The following is a 25,288-nucleotide window of genomic DNA, read 5'->3' as shown; positions in this document are numbered from 1 at the left end:
GAATAATGATTCAGTGAGCTATTTGTATATGAAAAATTACTGATACACGTTTGATTCTACTTGCCCAGATTGCCTCTGCATCTATCCTACGAGATTTATAACTGTAGAAGATACTAAATTTTCCTTTTTAAAAAAATCAATGGTAATTATCATTTTGCCTTCTCAGTGCTGGTCCTCTTCTTTTTCAGTGGGAAAAAAAGGATGCAACGCTACGATCCCAATTGAGCTTCCATAATTCACTCTGGTTTTGCACTTAATGTGTACAGATTAAAAGGTTAGGATATTCTTTAGGCATCCAATAACTTGATTTGGTACATTAAAACAAAATCCATCTATCGATTTCTCCCCTCACTAACAAAGATAATCTGCCACAAATATGGTGTTTATTATGAGAATTCATTCTGCATGCATCGCCTTGCAGCAGTTACATGTTGAACGTTTCCCCCTCATATTCATTTCCCTTGTTTACCTTGAGTTGCCGACGAATTCGGTCAATAAAAAATTGCCAGCAGTTCTCTTTTGAATCAGCCTGGCCAAGCCCCCGCAGTTCCAGCCTTGTAGAAGATACTATGCTATCCACTTCATCTTCATTAAATAAATCAGGGATATCACCTTCAAAAAAGAAAAATCTATATGTAGAATTTCGTATCTGAAGTTGAGATTTCATTTTTTTTCTATTCTTGATACACGTTTTTCATCATGATTATTGTGTTTCCAAACTGCCCTTCTTCTGAAGAGCTGCAAGTAGACTACATAGGGGTCCCCCTCCCGCCCCACACATCCCCACTTTATCTCTGTAAAAACCCCATGAGGTAGGTCATGCTGAGAGAGACTGACTGGCCCAAGGTCACCCAGTGAAGGCCAAACCACACATTACATTAAGTGTGTTATTGAATTTTACGTGATTTGGTTTTTAAAAACAAAAGTAGCTGCTACTGTGATAACCTCCCTCAATCAGCATTTTGCACAGATAACTGAACCAAATGTTGAAGGACTGAATGCTGCCTCAACTTTTAAAAAAATAAAATAAACTCAATATTGGTTGTTCATAGACAATGCGGCTCTGTTATCTTGATGCTAAACTTAAATCATTCTCATAATTAAAGAGCTATATGCATGCAAAAGCACGTGCAGCTATTTCTCCCTCTCTCTTTTGTCTAAAAAAACCATAATTCTCTGTTTAGTTCTTTTTCAATTCCCTGTTTTTCTGGAGCGATTCCAAGATTGGGTTAGTTATTATTTAAACCTTTTCACTATATGTTGGTGTGTTGCTTTTTTGTGCGCTGTGCTTCACATGACTTATGCATTATTGCGCTCTCAATAAAATATTTCCTATATCCATTCTCAGCAATTATTCATTCCTACATGCCACAAATATAATAATCAATCTAATCAATCACTGCAGCTACGCCTTAAAATCAAACCCTCCTTTCTCTATTGTGTCACGCAAATTAGCCAAATGAATGTTTTCTAAAAGTTGGTGATATTGTGAAGTCCTTTGGCTCCCAGCCTGCCTTTTTCCTCAATCTAACACCCCTACTATTTATTCTTTTTATTTGCAAACTGTTCCCAATTAGGGGTGCCAATTAGTTAGGGTTTCCCCCAACAGCCTACATGTTTCTCTTCACTCTGCTTGGGTTAGCAGAATTTTTGTTGATGAAGCCAGAGTTTCATATAGAGGTCTCCCCATTTTGGGGAGTGGTGGGGAATATAAATCTCCCAGCCTTTATCTATGCTTTTTCAATTTCTGGGACTGGACTATATGATGCACCCTGCATGCTGCCTGTGGGGTAAAACTCCTGCTCACCTTAATAGATAAGGGAGAGAGCAGCACATTGAGCCAGTTCTGCTAAAATGTGCTCCTGAGCCAAATTCAAGGTCCTCATCAAGGAGTTCTGTAAAGCCCTTAACAGTGTGGGATCGAAGGGCATAAGCCAATGGCAGAAATTTGCATATGCTAATTTATATGTCTAGATGGAAATTTAGACTGACTTCTGTGGAACGTTACTGAGACAGATGGGCACACGAAGGAGCTGAGGCTCACAGACTTTCCTGTAAAATTGGCTAGAGAGAACTCTGTGAGATCACTTCCTTTGTCCAGCCCTGGCAGGAAGCTGTAGCATTACATACTCCCTTCCTTCCTGGGCATCTCTCCTCTTTTCTTCATCGTGCTTCCAAGCTGACCACACATGACCTCAGATATCATTTTTGAACTTACATTTTGTACTTTTGTATCTTAGATAGTAGTTATAAACCTGCTTTCATTTTGCTACTGTAATTGTGGCTTCAAGACCTATGTAAGTAAATGATACTTTTACTTCCTCACAAAACAATGTGTGTGATTATCGTTTTAAAGGGAGAGAAAAGGGGTAATACCAGGAAAATCCAGTTTGCCTTAAAGCATCTTGGATTATTATTTATAGAAGGTTAAATCAACCTTGTCTTACCTTCCTAGTTTAAACGGCAAAAGATGGAACTCTGCTGATCTCACTAGAGTGAGCAAGGAAAGGTAATGACTAAACAATATATCTTCTCCTTGTGCCCAAATCCATTCCTACAACTTTCAGAGGGAAATTTGTCCTCTAAGCAAAGTAAAAAAAACAAAAACACACACACGCACACACAAACTCAACTTATTTTTTTAAAGGCTGAAAGAGCAAGAGATTTGGGGTCTGGTGCAAAAGACCTGGAGCTTGAGGCTAATCCAAAACAAAATTCCTTCTGGGATTCAATTACATTAAAAACTGCCTCTGCCTTTAAGAGCTCCTGAAGGAATTGCATTCTGCAGAAAATCCTTTTTCTTTCAGGAGGCATCAACAGAGCCTTTACTGGAGTTGCCCCAGGACTCTGAGTTACTGCCACCAACTGCCACCTGAGCTGCTGTGAAGAGTTGCTCTTTCCTCCTTTCTTGACATATTGAGAATGTAAAACATTATTGATTATGCAGGTCTTTGGCTGCTAATCATTTCTTGCCACTGTCATTCTTGTGGGTTGCTTCCATTTCTGCTGAGCTGCACTATCTGAACGATATTTGTTTTATGTCACTATACTTTAGCCTGATGAATGCAGGACAGCAACATTTTTAGCAGCCAAGTTACAGTAAATGGAGGTAGATTTTCATTTAATAAAGCCAGTTGCACAAACCTGGCCTCGAGAATCTCATACTGGGCTGATCCAGGGCATTTTTATGTCCAGAACATACACAACTCCTCAGACTGACCGCATCATAAATCACAGGTATCACCAGCATTCTTACTCTAAACTTATTGAAAGCAACACAGGATTTTGGACAATTTGAATGCTTTTTTCAGCAGGTTTTACACAGGCCATCCCTTCTTCTAAATGTGTGCAAATAACTCTCTCTTTCCAATGATAATGATAGAATGTTTATTTTATGTACACTTCGCCACAGACGGCAGAACCGCATCTATTATCCTGGGGGAATCTCCTTTTTCCGACAAGATCACACTATTGTCCTAAAATAGTAAATGGTTGAAAAGACTCTAGATCTTTCTTCTGTGCTACTGTGTTGCAATTAGTGAAGAAACACAGTCAGCAGAGATTATTTTAATGGGTGTACAGTACTACTTTAAATGAAGTCTTCGCCATCTGTTCATCTCAATTATAAGCACAAAACCAACATATCTTACAATAGATTCAGAGAATACAAAGATAGTCTACTGCTATACTTGGGCTGTCCCCCCCCCTTATATCTCTCCCCCTCTTCCAGATCTAACTGGATAAATAATAAAGAGAATGATATTCAATATAGTATGCTTTACTTTGTGACAACACTACTTAGTGGAAAGAATAATAAAATAAAATACTAACAATGCATTGATGCTGATCTGCAATCTCTATACGTGTTCTGTTTCCACTTTGACTGCTTATTCCTATACTGCAAGTTGAACGTTGTGCAATCACTTTGTTCATATAGTGCTCTCTAGAGTGAGGAGTAAACAGAATTCCTTATTATGCAGAACATGCCTTCCTTCTGCATGTGTCCCGTCGCCTCTGCATGTTGAAACTCTGGCTGCTAAAAGCCAAGATCAGGGGTCAGCAAACTTTTTCAGCAGGGGGCCGGTCCACTGTCCCTCAGACCATGTGGGGGGGTGGACTATTTTTTTTTTGGAGGGGGAATGAACGAATCCCTGTGCCCCACAAATAACCCAGAGGTGCATTTTTTTTAAAAAGCACACATTCTACCGTATGTTCTGGCATACAAGATGACTTTTTATCCCTGGAAAATCACCCCAAAAGTCAGGGGTCGTCTTATACGCCAGGTATATGCGTTGGGAAGGAGGAGAGGGATCCGGTGAGCAGAGGCGCCCCTTCTGCCGTCGCTCCTCCTCCCACCCCACAGAAGGGGAGGCAGGAAAGTCCTTCCGAGCGCGGCGCTCACCCGTTCACCCACCCGCCAAACGCCTTGCCTCAGGCTGCTGCTGCTGCTGCTGCGACAGCAGAGGCAGCGGAGGGGTGTGCGCTCTGCCATTGACAGCGCTCAAACTCTATAACTCTAAAACTCTAAAATTGAACAACAAAAGTTGGGGGTCGTCTTATACACCCAGTCGTCTAAGACGCCGGAACCTACGGTACTTATGTAAAAACACCAGGCAGGTCCCACAAATAACCCAGAGATGCATTTTAAATAAAAGGACACATTCTACTCATGTAAAAACAGGCTGATTCCTGGACTGTCCGGATTTAGAAGGCGATTGGGCTGGATCCAGCCCCCGGGGCCTTAGTTTGCCTACCCATGGCCAAGAATGGATAGCTTTCCAAACCCCAAATTTATCTGAACAACAAAACACAGACACACACACAAAAACAACTTAATGGAGATCTTCAAGCAGAGGTTGGTGATCCATCTTATCTGAAACACTCTGGTTCTGGCTTGTTTGCCTCAAGAAGGGGGTTGACCTAGATAGCCTACAAAACTCTGTTTTTTTAAAAAAATTGTTTCTTCTCTAGTTAGATTCACAAAATCTTTAGGGGTATGTGTACCCCTGCCTACCCCCAGAAAAAAAGCACTGGTTTTATGATGATTTTTATCTTATTCTTTGTACAGTTTTTTAAAAATAAATAAATAAATCTTCAATTTTATTTGCACTGCTTCGAACTATTAATGATTAAGTTGTATAGCAATGCCATAAATAAAATGAACAAATAGGACTTCCGGGTTGGCGCCATTGTTTAATGGCGGATTCCCTCCGAGCTCCGGAGGGAATCGGCTCCGTAGCGTCTGGGTCTGGCCGCTGCGGCGAAGCGGAGACCCTTAAAATCACAGGCGCGGATGCCTGTGAACACAGAGACTCGGCGGGCACCATTTGCGCCCCCCCAATCCGCGACGGAGCCTTTTTAAAGGCTTTGGAACGGAGGCAGGGTGAGGCGTGGTGCTGAGAGTACTCCCTCGCCTACGGAGTGAAGCCGCAAGCCATTGACAGAGAGCGCCAACTTCTTCCAAGATCGACTGGACTCTAAAATACTAACCCGTGAGTAATACGGAGATTGGGACTTTAAAAAAAAAAAAATTTAATTTTGAATTTGGAACGAGCGGGAAGGGGCTAAAAAGGAAGTCACCCCCCCTCTTTGTAAACAAGTTAAAGCAAAGGACTGGGCAACTAAGGTCGAGAGAACCTGTTTTCTAGTGAAAAGATCTTGATTTCACGGTTTTGACACTATAAGGATTTACTGGAGGATAAAAAGAATTTGGGGACTGGAATTTCACCCCCCCCCCGAGACCCGGGAACGCCCCAAGAGAAAGTCTGTTGCATCGAAGATTTTGACAGCTGTCAAGAGAGCTGCTAGTCAGCTAGTTGCCAGCTGGAAAAAGAGAACATTGTTTCTGCTGTTTTTGTGGGTTCATCTGGTATAACTTTGTTGAAAACAACGAGGGCTGATACAAAATAACTGGACTTTTGGCTTCGAGCTGAAAGGAACATTAAGGAACTAAAATCCCCCTAGAGGGGTAATAGGGATACTACACTACAAAAATGACTGGAGTATGTAAATTCCAAGCAGAACTGGACAGAGCGCTCGTTCTCTTGGGAAATTTGAAAGATGAATACAATGTTATGTCTACAAAGATATCACTACTACACCGGTCAGTAAACAACAGTTTTGAGCTGGATAAAGATTTGAAACAGGAAGCCTACTCAACTGAACAAATAAATGAAACTGAAAGTGCAGAAATGATGGAGCAAGGTGCTGTTTTTGAAGAAAATGAAGGAGAAGCAGGAGACGTGCAGGAGTTAAAGGAGAGTTACAATATGAGGCCTGACATGATGATAAAAAAGGATAATAAAAATTGGATGTGGAAAGCCTGGTCTGAATGGGAGCCTGGAAAATGGAGAGATCTCCCTTGGAGGAGATCTGAAGACCTGAGGATTATAAATCTGCGGAAGGTGAAAGCTGGAGCCTTGGGGACATCTGGATCTGTAAGAAATTTGAAACAAAAGTTGGAGCCCCCCATAGGCTTTGCCTTTAAGTATGGAAGACTGGCTGGAAGCAACAAGGACTCTGCTGGTCCGGAGCCCCTTCGAGACTTGGGGTTTAACATTAAGGACCATCAAAGAGACCGGCAGAAAGGAACTGAGAGAGATAAAAGGGCCTCAGATGTGAGGTCTCCAGGTTAAATAAATAACACAAAGACTGATGGACATTGGTCGGGGATTGGAACCGGGAAAAGGGTGGGTAGAGGTTGGGAATCCAAAGGGTACATAAGGATAATTTGTTTTCTTTTTTTACTTTTAATTAGTGGTAAGGAAATTGGGTAAATCGTGGAAGGGAAATTTTGGTCGACTTTAGGAAAAAGGTCTAAGAATAGTTAATGAGGTATAAGTATTGATGTGTGTTTTAAATAAGGTAAAATTGGTTTCTTCTTTTTTAAATTAATTGAAAATAAGATTGTTAAAAATAAATGGAGGAAATGGAAAAAAGGAAGTAAAGTAAAAAATGGTATGTTAGAATAAATGTATAAGTTAAGGTAAAGAAATAAGTTAAGGACTTGCTGAACTGACAACTTAAATTGGAATACAAGAAGGGGAGGTGTGAGGAAGTCTGAGAAATAAGGTTAAGAACGATAACTTTATGTGTTTTTTCTATTTTTCTTTTGTTGTTTAATTTTGTTATGTATTTTTGTATTTTTCTTTTGTTCTGTTTATTTTTTGTTCTTGTTTGTTTTTTGAAAATGCTAATAAATATTATTTAAAAAAAATAAAATAAATAAAATGAACAAATAAATCAAAATATTTGGCAAATTCATTCTTTGCCAATTCTGTTGATCTGCATCTCCTGGCCTAATGTACGTACCAGAAAGCAGTTACCCTTTCCATTTCATTTTTCTCCTTATTTGTGATGTTGTTCTTGGCATCAACATGTGTACCAAAAAAAGCAAAGTTTGTTTTAGGGGAAATTATATTCAGATGTGCTTGCTCGGTGAGGAAATATATTAAGAAGTGCATATTTTGCAGGGCAATATGTATTTAAATATTAATTTTCATGCAGACTTTTCTTTCAAAAAAGAATCACCATGCAGAAATGGGATGGGAGGGAATTAAGGCTGAACAAATGCGAAACTAACATGGACTGGAAACAGACTAGTTTGTCCACCTCTCTCTCTCTCTCTCTCTCTCTCTCTCTCTCTCTCTCACACACACACACACACACACATTTAGAGATAAATATACTTAATCAGAAAGCGCAGCTGCAGGATGAATTTCACGGACCTGACATTGCTAAAAAGGCACACATATATCAGTATAGGTGATATAAAAGGGGGAAAGAGTGAAGGGCTCTCGTAAGAAATTTTGGACACCTTTGCACCAGCAGTGTCTGCAACTGCAATTTCAGGAGCAGGAATCACCCCGCTCCTGTTCCCGACCGTTTGGAACGCAATCCCTCTGCGATTTTTTTGTAATTCTAAAACGTGCTCCACAAATCAATTAATGCAGACGGTTTATACTGGTGAAATGTGTGTGGACTTACGCTGTGCCATTTTATATAACAATATCAAATATTAAAATAGTTGAAGCATTTTATAATAAACAGCGTTCCCCCCCCCTTGATTGCAGTTGATTATGTTATGCAGCTTATTCTGCTCGTGTCACAAAGGTGACTTAATAGCTCCTATAACTCATCTCAACAGCTGACCTTTCTCCCTCGCTGATGAAGCCTATTCAAAACCTAGTGGCCTTTTGCTCATTTCAGGATCTTCTATTTTTCAACTGTTTTGATCATGAATATATTTACCGAAGGGTTTTTCTGTTTCTTAAAAAAAAACAACACCAACCCCTCCACGAAGACTTCAATGGTCTCTTTAAAAGATGTTATTTAAATAAAGTACAAAAGAAACAGTCTCTCTCTTTTTTTCGCATTTAAGAGTTTTTGCTTACCTGATGCCAGCATGTCGTTAATTAATACGAGAAAACGCTCATCAGGGATCTGAGCATCTGCGTGAAGAAACACGGTGCCGATGTTCTTCACGCCAACTTTAAAGTAAAGTGTCGCAATATCACTCTGTAGAAGAAAGGGAGGTTTAGATCATTACGGAAATATGCATACTGAACAATATTGTCAAGCAAAGCAACCTCATGAAAGGGGAAGCTTAAAGACCCAACTTTTAAAATTCAAATTATTTGAAGGGGAAATTACATATTTTTACAATAGAGCAACCTAAGTGCTTCCCCTCGTCTGTTAAGGATCATGTTCTTATGTGCTGTCTTTACCTGAAGGAGCGTCTCCACTCGCATCGTTCAAGCGGACACTGAGGTCCAGCTCCGAGGGCCTTCTGGCGGTTCCCTCACTGCGAGAAGCCAAGTTACAGGGAACCAGGCAGAGGGCCTTCTCGGTAGTGGCGCCCGCCCTGTGGAACGCCCTCCCATCAGATGTCAAGGAAATAAACAACGTCCTGACTTTTAGAAGACATCTGAAGGCAGCCCTATTTAGGGAAGTTTTTTATGTTTGATGTTTTATTGTGTTTTTAATATTCTGTTGGGAGCCTCCCAGAGTGGCTAGAGAGGCCAGCCAGCCAGCCAGCCAGCAACTCCCCCAATGTGGGCCTCTGATTGGCCAATTTGACCCTGGTTTTGTTGGATGGGAACTTACGCCCATGGCTGTGATGGCTGGGGGGTATTCCCCATCAGTTGGCAATCATGTGCGTTTGGGTGTCAGGGAAGGAGATGCGGAGCAAAGGTCCACAACCAACGCCCACTGGGGAAAGCAGCGAGTGTCCATTCTTGGACGGTAGTCAGAAGCCTCAAGGGCAGTGTGTTTACCTGGGTTAAGTTCCCTTCGGAAGGAGAGATTACTGAAAACTTGAGGTGTTTTTAAACGTTAAAAGGGTAAAGGGACCCCTGACCATTAGGTCCAGTCGTGGCTGACTCCGGGGTTGCGGCGCTCATCTCGCTTAACTGGCCGAGAGAGCCGTTTGTCCGCAGACAGTTTTTCTGGGTCATGTGGCCAGCATGACTAAGCCGCTTCTGGTGAACCAGAGCAGCACACGGAAACGCCGTTTACATTCCCGCCGGAGCGGTACCTATTTATCTACTTGCACTTTGACGTGCTTTCGAACTGCTAGGTTGGCAGGAGCAGGGACCGAGCAACGGGAGCTCACCCCGTTGCGGGGATTTGAACCACCGACCTTCTGATCGGCAAGTCCTAGGCTCTGTGGTTTAAACCACAGTACCACCTGTGTCCCTTTTAAATGTTACAAATAAACAAATTGAGCAGAGATGAATTAAAACGGCACAGCACTCCTGAAAGCAGCAAATCCTCTGTTGGTCATCAGATTCCCAGACAAGAGATCAAAATGTGTCTTCCAGAGCTCAGGCTTGCTCACTCTTTCTCCACCCATCTCCAACTGCAGTTTCTGTCTCTTGCAGTCTCCAAACCTGCTTTTGTTTCTTGCACTGACAGATGTAGATTACATCAATGCAGTTGGGTGAGAAGGTGGACGTATGCCACCTATATGTACTCCCTAGGAAGATAAATCGATTGCCAGCTGTTTCAAAAACACTGTGGTCCATTGTTAGCACTATTTCCCTGCTCCTCCGACAAAGGCAAGCCCTGGTAGCTAACCATTTCCAGGTAGGGCTCCCCCTGTTTATTCAGCATTAATCCTGATTTGCTTGCACAAACGTTACACAGTAGTTAGATTATATCCTGCTTTTATAGGGCATTCATTCCGATTTGTCTATGGATGGCTTTACAATTCACATTAATCCTGATTTGCTTGCAATGTGTTTACACGGCTTCCTGTTAAATCATTTGTCAATCCCACTTTTCAATCTGCCTTGTTCCTTTTTGAAAGTGGATTTGTTGCGCCAGAGAATTTTAATCCACTTCAGCTATGAAGGCTTGAAGCAGTTTAGTTTAGATTTCTCTGAATAGACGCATTTTTATATACAGTTTTGACTAACAAACACTCGTTTTACAAAGCAATTCCCCTAATGTAATGCGTTATGTGTGTAAATATATACTGTACTTACTAATATATGCATTTATATGCATACTTTGATCTTGTATATGCAGTTTTGTGCACAGTATTTGGCTGGGAAATTGCACTGCAAAATTTGGAGAAGTGCAACTTTTGAAGGATAGCTGTGCTTTGGTTCACATTTTGTTTCGGATAGTGTGAATTAAGTAAGTTCACCCTTTTTGCAAGGGTGCAACAATGTCTTCTCCAAGCAAATTTGACATGGTTCATCTAAGGTTGGAATTGCGGTTGCTTCGCCTGCTCACATCTGATGCTCTTAACTTCTATGCAATACCAGAATGTATGCTCTGACAAGGCTTTACCATTGCCAGGAGATTATGTATGAAACTCAAAAGACATGTCACAGTCGGAATTCAAAATGACGTCAACAGATTGGAGAACTGGGCCAAATCGTACATGAATTTCAACAGGGACAAATGCAAGGTTCTGCACTTAGGCAGGAATAACCAGCTGCACCAATATAAGATGGGGAGGGCGGGGCATATGGCTTACTAGCAGAACAAGTGAAAAGGATCTTGGGGGAATGGTCTCCCTCAGGAGGTTGTGGACTCTCCTTCCTTGGAAGTTTTTAAGCAGAGGTCGGATGGCCACCTGTCATGGAAGCTTCAGATGAGATTCCTGTACAGTGGTACTTTCTGGTTACGTACTTAATTTGTTCTGGAGGTCCGTTCTTAACCTGAAACTGTTCTTAACTTGAAGCACCACTTTAGCTAATGGGGCCTCCCACTGCTGCCGCGCCGCCAGAGCACGATTTCTGTTCTCATCCTGAAGAAAAGTTCTTAACCCAAGGTACTATTTCTGGGTTAACGGAGTCTGTAACCTGAAGCGTCTGTAACCTGAAGCGTATGTAACCCGAGGTACCACTGTATTGCAGCGGGGTCCCTTCCAACTCTATGATTCTTTGATACAGTCAACTCTATGATTCTTTGATACAGTCGTACCTCGGTAGTAGAACAGAATCTGTTCCGGAAGTTCATTCGACTTCCAAAATGTTTGGAAACCAAGGCGCGGTTCGCAAACCAGAACACTCACTTCCGGGTTTGCCAGGTTTGGGAGCCAAAACGTTCGACTCGCAAGGTGCTCAACTTCCGAGGTGCGACTGTATTTGAATGCAGAATCTTACAAGTGCACTATGAGACCTACCCTGAGATCATGGATCCCGTAGCTTTTGCGTAGGGTGATTTGGAAGACTTCCAGTGAGCTGAGAAAAGCAGCCAAGCGGCACAGACTTTGCTTTCCACTTCCTCCGACTCCAATCAAAAGTGCATTTCCATAGGGAGCTTCAAGAATGCGGTTGATGCGGCAGCTACAGGGCAGGAACAGATTTGCAAAGATTGATCTTTTAAAGACAATCAGCTTTCTATCCAATATATTTATGGTTGTAAACTAACAGTGCAATCCTAACCATTTCTACCCACAAGTAAGTCCTACTGAACTCAATGGGTGTTCTCTCCCAGGTAAACAGGATTAGGATTACAGCCTAGAGTGGGATTAAGATTACAGCCTAAATTAGGATTATACACCAGGCTTTACTTCCAATTAAGCATGCATAATTATGCCACAATCCTATCAACCTCCCAAAGTTATTTAGTCCGTAATGACTGAGGTTATATTTCTAAAATATATTTAGAAATCAATAAAGGTGTTTTCTCAAAGGTACTGAAGGAAGGGCATTTCTCTTAATTTCCAATATTGCAGAGCTTTTATTTCAAATTGTAGGATAGAAAGATCACTATATGTGGCATAAGGAGAAGAAAACCTAAGCATCTGTGCAGTCTGCAAATAAATTTGCCCTTCAATGACCCTCCATCAATTAATAGGGGGAAATAACTAAGCTGCTATTAATGTGTTCACTAATTAATCTCCCTATTAAATTATTTAAAAGTTGATAGCCCTACGATCAACCTTTTTAATAACCATGTACTTGGGAGGGGGACTTGAACTTAGGAACTTATTTAAGTTTGAATTTCCTGCAACTTTGAACTTAACAGTTAAAGCTTGCGTAATACTCCTCTCCTTCGAAGGTAAATTGTAAACGCAGTTTATAACCAAATGGCGGTACATTTGAGATAGTGCTATGTAAGAAAACATAATAGTAACTCTGAATAAAAGGTCTTACTAACATCTAATATACAGTCACTGTTTTTGTTGTTACTGCTGTAGTCAGAGTGTGGGACAGTTTGCTCAACTATTTAAGAAATAGTTAAATAGACCAGTGATCACACATTTATGTCCCAGGGCACTGTAAACTGATCTTGGAAACTTCTGCTACATTTGCCACTTGGAAGTGTCTTCAAATGTTTTCTAGACTAGATGATGAGCTGTGATCCTGGCACACATTCACATGGGTCATAATGAGAAAATCTTGTGGCAACACCACCAAGTCATTAAGTGCTCACTGGAAGGACAGATCCTGAAGCTGAGGCTCCAATACTTTGGCCACCTCATGAGAAGAGAAGACTCCCTGGAAAAGACCCTGATATTGGGAAAGATGGAGGGCACAAGGAGAAGGGGATGACAGAGGACGAGATGGTTGGACAGTGTTCTTGAAGCTACCAGCATGAGTTTGACCAAACTGTGGGAGGCAGTGGAAGACAGGAGTTCCTGCGTGCTCTGGTCCATGGGGTCACGAAGAGTCGGACACGACTAAACAACAACAAAGGAACCCGATTCTGAATTGGAAGCTATATTATAGACAAGCTTTTTGAAATAACTATGATTCTATGATTTAGGCTCCCTCAAAACAGGCAGCACCACTGCCTTCCTTCTCTCTAACACACAAAAGATGCTGGCCGCTACAGTCGTACCTTGGACATTTTGACATTTTGTCTTGGTACTTGGACATTTTGGCTCCCAAACGCCGCAAACATGGAAGCGAGTGTTCCGGTTTGCGAACATTCTTTGGAACCCGAACGTCTGAAGCTTCCTGCAGCCAATAAGAAGCAGCGCTTTGGTTTCCGAACGTTTTGGAAGTTGAATGGACTTCCGGAATGGATTCCGTTAAACTTCTGAGGTTTGACTGTATTACCATTTGCTTGGTGTTGTTGGAAGTGTTGGTTGAGCAGTTGTAGATCAATTATTTTAGCTAGCCATACACATTACACAGCTGCTCAAGTAGACAAGGTTCTCTGGATCGAAGCCTTTATCAAACAAACTCTTTTTTTACCACTTCACCATCAGCATGCAGCGTGGCAAGATGATGACAGAACTTTGTTAGTGCTGGGTTTAATAGCCATGTGGTTTGAGGTTTCTTAAACAAGGACTGTGAATAGAGTAAGTTTTTTTCTTTTATTGATTAGATCAATCTCTGCTGGGACTGAAGCTTTCTCAAGAACTCATCCTACCTCAGACTCACTGACATCTGGCCTCAGGCTGAGCTCAGCCTCTACATGCATGACTTCCTGCCAGAGTAATTAAGTGCGTTTTTCTTGATTAACAAAAAAACAAAACAAGAGGGGAAAATTAATTTGCTTTCTGTTGCAGATCCTGGTGGAAGAGCCTTTCAGAAACTCTTTGGGAAACGATTCCATCATTGCCACGCTAACGAGGCATCGTCAAATTGGGCCACAATATAGATGAATGTAGTGCCAGTCTTCCAAACTGATACAATACAGTGTAGACACACATACATATATATGAATGATACCTTTTATGGATTCATATTCCACTGTTTAAAAACCCCACCATTCAAAGCTACCGTACGAACAGCATATGGAGTAGGATGGGAGTGTGACAGAATGAAGATGTAAGTAGGGAAATTTAGAACATTGAAATACACCTCATAATTATTTCCTCCCAGTCCTTATTATACATTGATATCTTCACACTGAAATTAGCAAGCTGCTAGAAAGAAATGCCATAGGACCCGAGAAAGGGAAACTGATGTTTTTCATTTCACCCAGGGATCTCTAGAATAATTTTAAAGCATCAGGGGTTTCTTTCATGACACACACCTGGAATTGTAAAATATTTGAAAGCAATGTAATATTCTATCAACTGAATCTTAAAATATCCTTACAGGTCATGTCTCTATCTGCCCCTGAGCTTTACTGTGGATTTGACTTCAGCAGCAGAGTACCTGTTGGTCACACACTGAGCAACAGCCAGTGGGTTACAATAGATCCAGGCTCCTTGAGACCTTTTTAAAAAATTGTAGATGCATTTCTATAGTCACCCTGTGCTAAAATTCTCGCTTAGGCCCAGCCACTTTACAAGCACCCCTGACCCTTTTCTAAAACTTTCCAGGAGGGCATTTTCAAATACTTTGTAAATACGCCAGTGTATTGTTTGCATCGAAGCGGCACCTCTCACACACGCCAAGACTCGAATAACTTACACGTGCTGTATGGCATCCTCAAAGAGAACAAGGTTCATTGCTGCATGCAGTTCGTTGTAGTGCTCTAACGCCTCTGTTAAAATTCTGGTCAGCTTCTTCCAATCAGATACTGGAAAGTAACGAGGTTCTCCAACACCATGGGCAAAGTGGCAGTAAATTAGTGGCTTATAGATAAATATGTGCTCATCAACACCCTGGTGGCAACAACACAGAGATACAAACAAGCGTTCATCCTGCACGTTAACCCTTTCGCTATATTGGTTCTCCTAATTTTAACTTGGTATCAAATAGAGGATGCTGAAATTATAGCCAGAGAGGCTGAATTAAAATTTAGGAACAAAGGAAGCTGCCATATGCCATTGGTTCTCCTAAGCTCAGTATTGTCTACCCAGCCTAGAAGTGGCTCTCCAGGGTTCCAAGACTTGGGGACACTCCCAGTTTCTCCAGGAGATGCTGGCGGTCCAACATAGGCAAAGCAAAAGCTCTGCTATAGAGATACGGCCACTCTCAAATCCCTCTGGCAAGACAATGCAAAATACTTGACTTGTAGCCAGAGCCTTTGCACATTTACTCAGAAACATCCCAGTGTGCTCAATAGGACTTGCTTCAAAGTAAATGCACACAGGACTGTAGTCTGAGTCACCAGATACCACAGCCCAAGAGCAGATAAATTTCCATTCTAGAAAACTAAAAGGTCACAATCCAGCTCAGACTGAGAACATGAAAATGAAAACTGGCATTCTTTTCCTTTTCCTGTTTTGTATGAAAATGTGAAACCAGCCTCGTATTGACCTGAAAATGAGCACCAGAGCACAGTTATTGAAGGAAAAAAGGTAAAGGTAAAGGACCCCTGGACAGTTAAGTCCAGTCAAAGGCGACTCAGGGGTTGCAGCGCTCATCTCACTTTCAGGTCAAGGGAGCCGGCGTTTGTCCGCAGACAGCTTTCCAGGTCATGTGACCAGCATGACTAAACTGCTTCTGGCGCAACGGAACACTGTGACAGAAAAAAAGAGCACACAGAAATGCCGTTTACCTTCCCATCACAGTGGTACCTATTTATCTGCTTGCACTGGTGTGCTTTCGAACTGCTAGGTTGGCAGCAGCTGGGACAGAGCAATGGGAGCTCACCCTGTTGCGGGGATATGAATGGATGTCCTTTTGATTGACAAGCCCAAGAGGCTCAGTGGTTTAGACCACAGCGCCACGCGCATCCCTTAAGTTATTGAAGTACCACATGGCAGTACAGAGTCTCCAACAAAGATGTGCTCTCCCAAGCCCACATTCCCAGCATGTTCACAATCCTGTCTCAGTGACATCTACGTTGACTTGTTCATGCCTGGAGAATGGCTAGATGTCCAGGTTCAAGCTGCATGACCACTGGCAACATCAACCCTGCTCCGTGGGAATCACTTGCAGATGACCGCAGTGCCTGGAGACAAGCAGACAGGTCATGTATCCATAGCAGTGGGCGGAGGAGGAATGACCTCTGGGAGGAGCACAGGGGGAAGAAACGCCATAGTGTGTCTGCAGCAGCACAACCCAACGCCTTCATCTGCCCCGGCTGCAACAAAACATGTTGCTCCCATATCGGTCTCTACAGCAACAGCAAAGCGCTGCAAACTTCCAACAGTTTGACTTCACCCTCGAAGGTGCACTCCTCCATTGTCTCTCGAGACAGACGGATGCCAGCAATTTACTTGAAATGCTTACTTCTATTGCACCTCCCTAGAAGTTCAAGGCAGCTTGACAGCAAACATGGTACCTTAGCCTCAAGCAGTTCTCATATATTTTATAGAATCATCATCATCATCATCATCATCATCATCATCATCATTTATTATTTGTACCCCGCACATCTGGCTGAGTCTCCTCAGCCACTCTGGGCGGCTTCCAACAAAGATTAAAAATACATTAAAATGTCACACATTAAAAACTTCCCTGAACAGGGCTGTTTTAGAAATGTTTCAGCAACTTATTGACAGGGATGTAGTGAAAGGGGTGGCTATAAACTTACGTTGTGGGCATGTGACAAGGCATCTGTGTTCTGCGATCAAGTTTTTAGTCCCAGACTCGGGATCCGCTTTTAACGCAAACATGCATGTGTATTCTGGTTATGGCCATGGTGAGCCCCAGTTGTGGATCCCAAATCTTCAACTAAAAACCAATGGTCAGTTGATGCTATACATTTTTAAGCTGTCATGACAGAGTCCTTCATGTGTCACACAATCAAGCATGTGTCACACAATCAGTTCCCTTTCCAATGTATACACTCAGAATCATATTCAGCAGACAGATCACTCTCAACTGCAAAAATCTAGGCTGAAAACACCTGATCGCCATCTTATTGAATGTAACACTGACATAGGCTCACAATTGTGCTATTTTCCTCTGTCTTCATTCCAATAATGACCATTAAGGCAGATGGCTACTGAGGAAATTCACAATCTTCAGCAGAATCAATTAGATCTGTCCAACCTGCTTTTCTAGCTGCAATCAATGGATTTCATTAATGATTATTCCATAGATGAAAAACACGCCTCAGATAGGAATGTTTCATGGTCAAAGTCACACTCAAGACATACCTCAAAATGCCTTTTGGCTGTATCAATAAGCACTTTGTTATAATGTTCAATATCATTTTCCTCCATAAGTTTATCTGAGTAGACTCGGGAAGATTCATGAAACCATAAATGGACCAAGTCAATAGGAGACCGCACACAGTCCGGGGTTGCGAAAAGCATACCCTACAAAACAGTTTGAAGTGTTTATTTGCACATTATCTTTCTTGAGCCTCAGTTTATGACTAATACCTAAATATGCCATTCAATAAGCTGTACTCCTCTGGCACACACAAAAACGTGTGGCTTTGCTATTCACAATATGTGCATATATTTGATAGGCAATTAATGGCTTGCAGCTAAAAGCAACGTGTTGTTTATAATGAGGCACTATGGTTGCCTTGTGAACATCAATTCCTTTTCCTCCCACCCTTACTATCTATAATTTACATTTGAGTGAAAATCATGCTTTTATACTTTGCCTCGAGAACGGCTTCACTCTATTTACAGCATTCCGTTCTCAGACTATGGCTGTGTGCACATTACCTATTTCCTTTGGCTCCAATGTGCCCCCACCGCTGGCTATTAAATATGGGTACACACATCACCCATGATGCAGAGCTATCCCATCGTTTCTTGAGAAGTAATACTGTTTCACGTATTTCCCCTCAAACTGGCTTCAATCCGAAATGAAAACTTAAACCACATCCACTTTGTAGTTAAGCTGAGGTATATACATGTGAGACGGTCACTGCGCATGCGTAAATGACAGCTTCATGAGGACTTGGGGGGTTGCGGGGAGGGGGGAAGATGCATAGCTGGTTGAGACATCCTTGCTCCCCTTTGGTGTGTACAACAGCATGCAAATGTGACTTGAAACCCAGCGAGGGAGAAATGACCTCACTGTTTTTTAAGCTGTTAATGTGTACCAGTGGCGTATCGTGGGTTGCCAGTACCAGGGGCCACATGGAGGGGTGAATGGGAGGGAGGGAGATGGATGGAGTACACATGCGCATTTAACTGCCACATCACCCAGGAGATTGCAGCCACAAAGATAAGAAGAGATGTTCTGTTGTTTGGAGAGTTCACTTCCTGTTACACACGGAGAAGCCGTTTTCAACAGAGCCCAGAGACAGAAGTGTGCAGCTGTATTGAGGCAGCACTGGGTGCTGAAATTTTGTGCCCCCTACCAATTTTGTGCCCGCTCCAACTGCCCCTGTGCCCCCCATGCTATGCCACAGATATGTCCATAGCTGTCAACCTTCCCTTTTTTGCAGGAAATTCCCTTATTCCAGCACCGTTTCTGGCTGCTTCCTGCTGCTATCCTGGATTGTTAGATATCCCGTAGACTGTCCCCGGGACAGGTGAGGTTGCTGATCCCTTATTTTCAAATCTGAAACTTGACAGCTATGGATATGTCTATAGCCTTATTTTCCAACCCCCAACCCCACCCCAGACTAAAACTTTTCTAAGGCTAGAATTCCATGCAAATAAATATTATTTATGAACTTAGATCCATCACTGATCCTGCTTTTTACTGCGCAGACCAGCCATTTCCTCCTGTAAGACTACTGCAGGGCTGCCTCGCTCACCAGGCAATGCGAGGCAGTCGCCTCAGGCGGCAGATCTGGGTCCAAGGAGTGTGCTGCTCACTGCCTCTGCCTCCTATGTGGCTGTGCCTCCTCCACCTTACGTGCGCCACGTCACTTCTGTGCCCCACTGCTGCCTACTCCCCATAGCAGCAGGGCAGACCATGCACACAGCAGAGGAAGGGGCAAGGGGCATTTATAGAGGCAGCAGTAGCTGGGGGGGGGGGGCAGGGCAGCAGAGGGGCACGTCCAAGGAGGCGGAGGCAGGGAACAGTCGTGGGTTTTTGCCCCAAGTGGCAAAACGTCCTAGGCTGGCTGTGGTCCACTGTATGCGGGTTATATAACAACTCCGATCATGGTTATGAAGCAATGGGAGTTCTTAAATGATTATTTACAAAACCAGGGCTCGACTATAAAAATCTGGTTGTGTTTAGAATAATCTTGTGCGTAATATAAAAAACACAAAGTGAGACATTAAGGAAATCCAAAGGGAAAATATGAAGAACAGAGGATTTGACGAACGGATTATTAAAAACGCGCGAGGCAAACGGTGGAAGTCTTTTTAAAAACAACAACACTTTTTAAGGTGGATAAGGACAAGATAAAATTATACAATTGAATATAAATATAGATGGGAAACGGCTATGTATAGTGAATACTTATTTACTTTTAAAAATTTTCACCCATGATCCTTTTCTTTTACTTCTTTATTTTTTCTTTGTTCTTTTTTTCTTTTTTCTGATATCTTATCTTTCATTTCACTCCTTTATTGTGAATAGCATTTTACAGAGGTATAAATAACTGTAAATATGAAAAGAGGCAAAGTATTCTCTAATTTTTTTCCTTGGTTATATGTATTTTCTTTTCTTGTAAATATGTATGTTTTCTAATTTGTACTTAATAAAAATTATTTTGTTAAAAAATCAAAACAAAACTCCGACCAACTGGAAACAAAGAAAGGAGTGAACTGCATTACCTGGAATATGCGTGTCAAATCTCTAAGATTAAAAATATAATGAAATCGGATGGCCGTGGGTAGAAAATTCTGCGTCATCTTCTGGTGCAGTGAAATGGCAGCTTGGACAAGTGTGCCGACAGACTTCACTATGCTGTAACAGAATCCCCCTTGCTGGAAATGCATGTTCATTATCTTCCCGTAGATAGCTGCTAAAGCATCTGCTCCAGGGAAGTGGACAGCAAACACAGAGAAATGTCTCTGAAAGAGAAGGGGGGAAAGGGAGACGGGGAAGAAGCAAACGAGAGAGTATATTATAGCCACTATTTGATTTGCATATTTGAAATCTTGAAGGCAACTTTCAAAGGGAGCTGAGAAGTTTTTTGGGTGTGGGGAAACACACACACACACACACACATATATATATACACACATATATACATATATATATACACACACATAGACACACACACCGTATTTTTCGCCCTATAGGACGCACTTTCCCCCCTCCAAAAATGAAGGGGAAATGTGTGTGCGTCCTATGGGGCAAATGCAGGCTTTCGCTGAAGCCCGGAGAGCAAGAGGGGCTGGTGCTTCAGGAAGCTATCCGCAAGCCTTGGGAGCCTGCGGGAGTTCCCGCCGGGCTCCCAAGGCTTGCGGACAGCAGCCGGCAGCCTGAAATCCGGGGAGCGCAGCGGAGAGCGCCCCGGGCTTCGGGCAGATATCCGCAAGCCTGGGGAGACTGGCAGGAGTTCCCACTGGGCTCCCAAGGCTTGCGGATAGCAGCCTGTTCTACCCCAGCCCCACGCCTGGGGAAAAAATAATTCCCCCCCTTTATTTCCCCCCCAAAAAACTAGGTGCGCCCTCTGGGCCGGTGCGCCCTATAGGGCGAAAAATACGGTATATATAGTTCTACACATCAGAAGAGCCCTCCTGGACCAGACCCAAAGTTCAGCATTCTGCTTCCAAAAAGTGTTCAACAAGATGCCTCCAAGAAGCCAATGGAAAAGGATGAAGCCCAACCCAGTCTCCCATCCTCGACTGCCTAGTGTCAGGCTTCAGGGAACTGGCTTCCTCCCCACTTTGGCAGTAGATAAGCAGAACAAAGGAAAAGGAGTCTTCTAACCAGTTAGAAACTTTAATGATCACAGCGAGAGAATCCATTTCCTAGGAATGAAGGTGCTCCCACAATTAAGGGTTCCACCCACTTACTCCCTAGTCACACACGTCATTACTGCGTCTTGTAACCCGAGCTTGTAACCACTGTGCTTTCTTTGCTGCCACCTTATCTGCTCTTCTTGACCTTGGGCTGAGCAAAGGAATGCTTTCCAGAGACAGTGAATCTGTTAACCCTCTCCCTCCCAGTGATTCTTCTCCTAACTGTTCCCCATCCAGTATTTCCCAGCTTCTGCCTTCTGAACTATGTCCCTCTGCAAACCACTATTCCAAATCTATACTGTCCTCCTGCTCCTGGGAAGATTCAGGATCCTGATCAGGAGCAGGGGGAAGGGGTGGCTCCCACCATTCCTCCTCAGTGCAGCCCTCCTCATCACGGTCCCTGACACCTAGTGTTATGTACTGAGTTGAATAGGATCCAAATGCAGCAGTCTGATTGGTCCTAGAACAATAGGATTCAGAATGCAGCAGTCTGACTGGTTCTAGAACAATGCAGCAGTATGATTGGTCCGCAGGAGCCACCCAATCCAGCTCCAGGTGGAAGTGAATCCGCAACCTGATTGGCCTACAGGAGAATCCAGGAATTAGCCAATCACGTGTGGCCCATTTTGTAAATAATGTATATAAAGCAGATATTTTGGGGGAACTTTCATTCCTCACTACCATGAGCTGAATAAAGAGCATGAAATCCACTCTCGACTCCAAGTATATTTCACCTAGTGATCCTCTTGTGCTTTTAATTTTGTTTCATTCGTGCTGGTTTTCACTTCATCACAAAATACTTCACCTGGGTTACTCAAGTCAGGCATCCATTCATATTCAGAGGTTACTTTTGCAGATTAGGAAGCTATTTCCAATGAGTGCTTATGTGTGAATGGACCTAGTTGTGCTCATCCCTGATCATGTTATTTAGCTCTGTATCTAGTCCAACGATTCACGTATCATTATTTATTAGTATTATGACAAGAAAGCAGAGAAAAAGCCATACTTGAGTATTTTTAACACACATAAACCCCCAAAAACTCTATCTCCAGAGGTGTAAACACTAGTGCACACAATAAAGTTAATGATTTTCTCTTTTGCTGAAATTAAAATCACTTTAATATTATTCTGGGGAAGAAGAGGGAGGAATAGGCTGCTAACATTTGGCACTTATGGCAACCTACCTGAAGACGCTGATTTACTGAAAAACTTCCAGCCGTGGGATTCATGCACGTGACATACTGACAATTGTGAATTTCTTTCAAAATCAGTTTCTGTCTGTCATACCTATGTAGTTACAAAATAACAAAGAGATAATAAAACTCAATTGTATATTCACAGTTTGAGATCCCTATTGACAGATCTTCACACTGAAGGCTGCAGGAAGAAAGTCTGATTATGTAGCCCTCTGTTAAAAGATCTGAAAACCTTTCTTTTGTCCCTGCTCTCTTAACACAAGATTCCTATAATTCTCAGTCTCTTAAGCAACTCTGAAGACTGACAGGACCTAAATTTGGCCTTCTCTCATCAAATTATGACAGTAGTGTTCAAGTATCTCCTGTATGGAGGCGAGAATTTCCAATGTTGGCATCCCTTTAACAAGGCTATTGAGATGCCGTAACCAATTTCGACAAGTGCAGCAGATGCAGTTCTGCGCTTGGAAAGGGGCTGAAGCAGACATGGATGTGGTTCAGGGTTACTGTGAACTCATTCACCCAGTCAAAACCAGGTAACAGGTAATGAGGAAGATAAGCGTCTGCCCGAGACCTTGCAGATCCCACGTTAATCAGGGTAGACAATACAGTGGTACCTCTGGTTACGTACTTAATTCGTTCCGGAGGTTCACTTCTGGCGAACCAGAGTAGCGCACGGAAACGCTGCCTACCTTCCCGCCGGAGCAGTACCTATTTATCTACTTGCACTTTGACGTGCTTTTGAACTGCTAGGTTGGCAGGAGCACGGACCGAGCAACGGGAGCTCACCCTGTTGCGGGGATTCGAACCGCCAACCTTCTGATCGACAAGCCCTAGGCTCTGTGGTTTAGACCACAGCACCCCCCCCCACGTTCCTTTTCTAGCTGTACTTCTTGGCAATACCTACTAAGGTAAGCAGAAACTGCATCCCCAAAATTTTGCAGTCATTTTGTCATGCTCTTCCATTGATGGTTGGCTGCCCATATATAGGGCATCTACCAGTGCAAATATTGAAGATTTCCCCAGCAACAGATAAGCAAAATAAAGGTTCCTACTCATGAATATGTGCCATGCTATTTTCTTTACTCATCAGTTCATAGTCATACTAGTCAAGCTAGAAATCATTTAATATTTCCAAATATGCATAAATGTATAACTTTAAACTTTTTTTAAAAAAAAAGTTTACCAATGACTATAGTCGAGGTGCTGTCTAATTAAAGTATGAGGCTGGACAGTCCCATAGGCATCCACCTCAGGCATATTAAGATCATCAATGAAGTAAATTAATTTTCTCATGCCTGGAGGAGCATAATTTCTGCCAGCTTTCTTTTCCAAGGACCTTTCAAGAACACCTGCGAAGAGAACAGAAGTTGCATGAGAACAATAGTTGAAGCGCAGCTGTAGGAAAAGGCAAAGAGTTCAAATACCTAGCGTGCTCAAACAGATCATTATCGTCATATATAGAGCTTATTCATGTACGCTTTCACATGTCGAAGGCTCAGAGGGTCTAAAAACCCTTAAGTACGTGAATGAAATTTATTCTGAGCTGCCAGTCAGAAACGACAGACTTTGTGGCTGAGGCCCTATATCAGGAGTAGCCAATGTGGTGCCTTCCAGCAGTGGTGGACTCGGTGAGGCTCAAATTTCAGTGGCTCCCCCTGCCTCTTGAGCTCACAATTGTTGAGGCACCGCCTGTGGCGCTGATGCCCAGTGTGGCCGAACCAGTCATGCTACCCTGAAATAGTCTCTCCTTTTAGAGAGTGGTGTTTTCCCAACTCCCATCAGCCTCAACCAGCATAGCCAAAGACAAGAGGTGATGGGGGTTGTAGTAAAACAACAGCAGGCAGACACTACGTGCACAAAATAGACCGTGTTGATGCATCTAGGTCTAAATAAATAAATAAATAAATAAATAAATAATAAGAAAGACCTGGAACTGGAAGCACTAAACCACACAGGGGATCCATGACTGATCCTCCAGGATTTGTTTATTTTTTTTGCTTTTTCTGACAAATGGTGTGCTGTAATCTTAGTACCGCCAGGACCACATAACGCCAGTCCTGAAAGACCTACATTGGCTCCCAGTACGATTCTGAGCACAGTTTGAAGTGCTGGTGCTGAACTTTAAAGCCCTAAATGGCCTTGGCCCAGTATACCTCAAGAAGCGTCCCCACTGTTCAGCCTGGACACTAAGGTCCAGCCCCGAGGGCCTTCTGGTGATTCCCTCACTGCGAGATGTGAGGTTACAGGGAACCAGGCAGAGGGCCTTCTCGGTAGTGGCGCCCGCCCTGTGGAACGCCCTCCCTTCAGAAGTCAAGGAAATAAACAACTATCTGACTTTTAGAAGACATCTGAAGGCAGCCCTGTTTAGGGAAGTTTTTAATGTGTGATGTTTTATCACATTTTTTATATTCTCTTGGGAGCCGCCCAGAGTTGCTGTGGAAACCCAGCCAGATAGGCAGGGTATAAATAATAAATTACTACTACTACTACTACTTAATTCCCAGGTCTGCGGTGAAATGACATGGTTTTTCAATTTTGAAGTTGTGCTGCTGTAAAGACAGAATATTAAAGGAGGAGGTAAAATGATGGTAGTTACATACGCTGAAGCATAGCAGATGTTGTGTAATAATTGAAGGGGACTTTAGCCACCATATAATCTTCTGAGAGCTTGCTAAACTTGTCCGACATGAGAATGGTTTTTCCAACTCCAGCATTTCCCACAAGCATAATTGGCTGACCCTTCTCCAAAAGCAAATCCACAAAATATCTCAAGCGAATGGTCTCGGATGTATGAATCAAGACTGTCTGTTCCCTCAGACAAGGCAAAGAGGTATATGCATTTTAGAGACAAGGGGGAAAGATATATGTTATGCAGTTAAGAGTGCTCTTTCACAATGTAAATCAATGTAATTGTTTTTATACTTCAATTTAGGTGACAGAAAAGTGAATTTATACATTAAGATTAAACAAGTGGAAATATATAACAGTTACTCAGACTTTA

The 25,288-nt window shown here is 42.6% G+C and overlaps 1 protein-coding gene across 1 annotated transcript in view; it reads right to left on the bottom strand.

Moving 5' to 3' along the window:
- LOC128398345 (dynein axonemal heavy chain 11-like) overlaps positions 1-25,288 on the bottom strand; it is a 221,952-nt gene that overhangs the window by 101,237 nt on the left and 95,427 nt on the right. The window contains exons 31-39 of the mRNA XM_053359350.1: positions 24,888-25,092; positions 23,471-23,636; positions 22,276-22,378; positions 19,955-20,194; positions 17,414-17,575; positions 14,832-15,025; positions 11,639-11,801; positions 8,394-8,517; positions 470-612 (exon numbers count right to left, since the gene is read on the bottom strand). Coding sequence (XP_053215325.1) covers positions 470-612; positions 8,394-8,517; positions 11,639-11,801; positions 14,832-15,025; positions 17,414-17,575; positions 19,955-20,194; positions 22,276-22,378; positions 23,471-23,636; positions 24,888-25,092 — 1,500 coding nt within the window. The remainder of the gene's footprint in view (positions 1-469; positions 613-8,393; positions 8,518-11,638; positions 11,802-14,831; positions 15,026-17,413; positions 17,576-19,954; positions 20,195-22,275; positions 22,379-23,470; positions 23,637-24,887; positions 25,093-25,288) is intronic.

Source organism: Podarcis raffonei, chromosome 1 (assembly GCF_027172205.1).
Source record: "Podarcis raffonei isolate rPodRaf1 chromosome 1, rPodRaf1.pri, whole genome shotgun sequence".
Taxonomy (NCBI): Eukaryota; Metazoa; Chordata; class Lepidosauria; order Squamata; family Lacertidae; genus Podarcis; species Podarcis raffonei.
The sequence above is the reverse complement of the archived record's forward strand: the minus strand, read 5'-3'. Positions and strand labels throughout refer to the sequence as shown.